This window comes from Myxine glutinosa, chromosome 7 (assembly GCF_964187855.1).
Source record: "Myxine glutinosa chromosome 7, kmMyxGlut1.1, whole genome shotgun sequence".
Taxonomy (NCBI): Eukaryota; Metazoa; Chordata; class Myxini; order Myxiniformes; family Myxinidae; genus Myxine; species Myxine glutinosa.
Genome location: NC_136267.1, coordinates 58,353,639 through 58,356,000, shown reverse-complemented (window position 1 = coordinate 58,356,000; position 2,362 = coordinate 58,353,639). Strand labels below are relative to the sequence as shown.

Below are 2,362 nucleotides of genomic sequence, written 5' to 3'. Positions count from 1 at the left end.
AATTAGAGGTGCATTGGATTGTGAATCAAACAAAGACGGGTGAAACAAACTCATATTGAACTTTTTCGCATTTTTTTATGCATACTTCCGCATCCGCAAGATGGCGGCCTCCATGGAGCGATTTGGTGCGTCAAAGCTTCGAAATTCTCAAAGGATTCAGCAAAATCTGGCTTTTCAACATAATACGTACGCGTTCATTCACAACACCGGCTTCGCCGGCTATTATTACTTTATGAAATGGCTATTCTCCTGTATTGACATGACAAGGATACCAATTAATACGATGACAATACACAATAACTTTGAAACAAAACGTTCCATTTATTACCATTGTACCAACAATGTAATAACTTTGGTTGAATTTCAAAAATGACCCAATAAACATAAAAGTCTTAGAATCCTTCCCCGCAAGATTGACATATAAAAATACATAATTAATATTATTAATAATTGTCAGGCTTTAGCCCATATCACTCGTTTTCATAACTATGAAAAGAATGTAGGCTTTATTAACTCACCACACACACTGCCAATTTGCTTCCTTATTGCACTTATTTTCTTCTTATTTCAAGGCAGTTGATGGTGAGAGGGGAAAGGATAAAGTTTGGGAGAAAATGGCATGTCAATCGATATGCATGGCTTTGGCCTTAGACAAACAAAGCAGGCACACTGACTGCATTTTGCATTATGGAGCCACAGAAGGCTTGCGGCATAAAATCGATCACAGTGCTATGTAAAAGTTCACTTCAGTGTTATGTAAAATGTTATGTAAAAGTTCACTTCAGTTCGGCTTGTTGCGATGCATCCCCAAGCAGCTAGGCCCTTCAAACACGAAGACCCAGCTACCCTGCCTGTGCGTTTTTTTTTGGAGAGGACGACTTAATCTTTTTTGTTTTTTTGCAAATTCTGTTTTCAAAGCCCAGGTTCTTCATCTGAAGTTGAAAAAAAAAAAGTCAGAGTTTGCTCAGGTTCCACTCATCTCCCAACCTCCTCACCCATTAACCAACATCAGTTCTCTCTCTCCATCCCCTCCCACGCTATCAACTGGAGCAATAAATTAAGATTAAACATCGAGGTCTCAAAGACGAGCAGCGAGTCAGATTCGATTCCTCCATTATAAGTTCATGTACTTCCGAACAACAACAACAACAACAACAAAACATCCTTATGCTTCGAGCAGATAGATAGACAAATAATTATAATAAACAAAACAGTACAGTACCCGACTTGCATATAGTTACCAAAATGCAACCCAAAACACCACCAGGTATCTATTCCTGATGAGACTTCTGCTGGCACTGAAAGTCAGAGGATTCATTTTCACGTTCACTGGACGTAAATGAGGGAATATTTAAATGATTGTTTAAATATGAAGTTTAAAATCCATGACTGCAAGTACTACAGAATGCGTTTCAACTGAAACGGATCTTCAAGAGGTTTAACCACTCAAATCACAGGCATTTGCATAATTGTGAACAAGTGCTACGGATATTGCTAAACAAGTGCACTTGTGAGATTATGAGGGGGACACAGCAGAAACACTGGGGGGTGGGGGGGGAGGGGGAGGGTGAAGAGGGTGGGGAGGAGTCCTGCATTGCACAACTTCTCCTTACGAGGCAGCACAGGAACCATCTTGGATGGTTGTAAAGTTTTCCCCAAGATGTTATCCAGATGCAAAGCAGCAAGATGCATCAGAACTCCTCCACTTTTTCCTGCTCCCGTCATGGTATTCCAAGAATCTGGATGCAGCCAAGGTTGTGAAAATGGACGTTTTTCACGAGGACAGCGTGAAGGTTTGACAGGTGAGAGGAAGAACGTGAGAAGAACTTTGCTGCGGTTGACCTGAGAAAGCTCACATAGTCGAAAGAGGAGCGGCAATGCATTTTTGTGAGTCCACTGACATTTAAAAGCTGTTGAAATGGTGAAAACTAGACAGAAGCAATGGTTTAACCTGGAGATATGCAAAATGTCCATTTGATCAAGATGCCCCTGAGTGTGTCACTCAATGGTCAACAGATGGTCCCCACGAACCATGTGTGAGGCAAACTCATAACGATCCCGGCTGCGGTGACCACAAACATTGCACTCGAGAGGATTCCGGTACCCATGACAACCCATATGAATGGTATACATGACGTGGTCAAGGAAGAGAACCTCACAGTGGCCACACCAGTGAGTGCGTGCAGCTGTGCCATCAGCCCCAAACACCTGATATGGCTCACCATGTGCTTGCATTTGCTGCTGCCAAGCATTGGCACGACCCAGGCGGTTGTCTCCGTTACGACCGACTCCATTACGTTCCTCCATGCCGCTCTCTGTATCTGTTGAATCTTGGCAGCTGAGGCTTGGGGATGGAACATTT

The 2,362-nt window shown here is 42.7% G+C and overlaps 1 protein-coding gene across 4 annotated transcripts in view; it reads right to left on the bottom strand.

Annotated features, from left to right (window-relative positions):
- Positions 1–292: 292 nt before the first annotated feature.
- LOC137431275 (DNA-binding protein Ikaros) overlaps positions 293–2,362 on the bottom strand; it is a 35,829-nt gene continuing 33,759 nt past the window's right edge. For all 4 annotated transcript variants that reach the window (XM_068122422.2, XM_078781790.1, XM_078781792.1 and 1 more), the window contains exon 6: positions 293–2,362. This exon is cut by the window's right edge and continues 322 nt beyond it. In XM_068122422.2, the coding sequence (XP_067978523.2) occupies positions 1,999–2,362 (364 nt within the window). In that variant the 3' untranslated portion in view covers positions 293–1,998.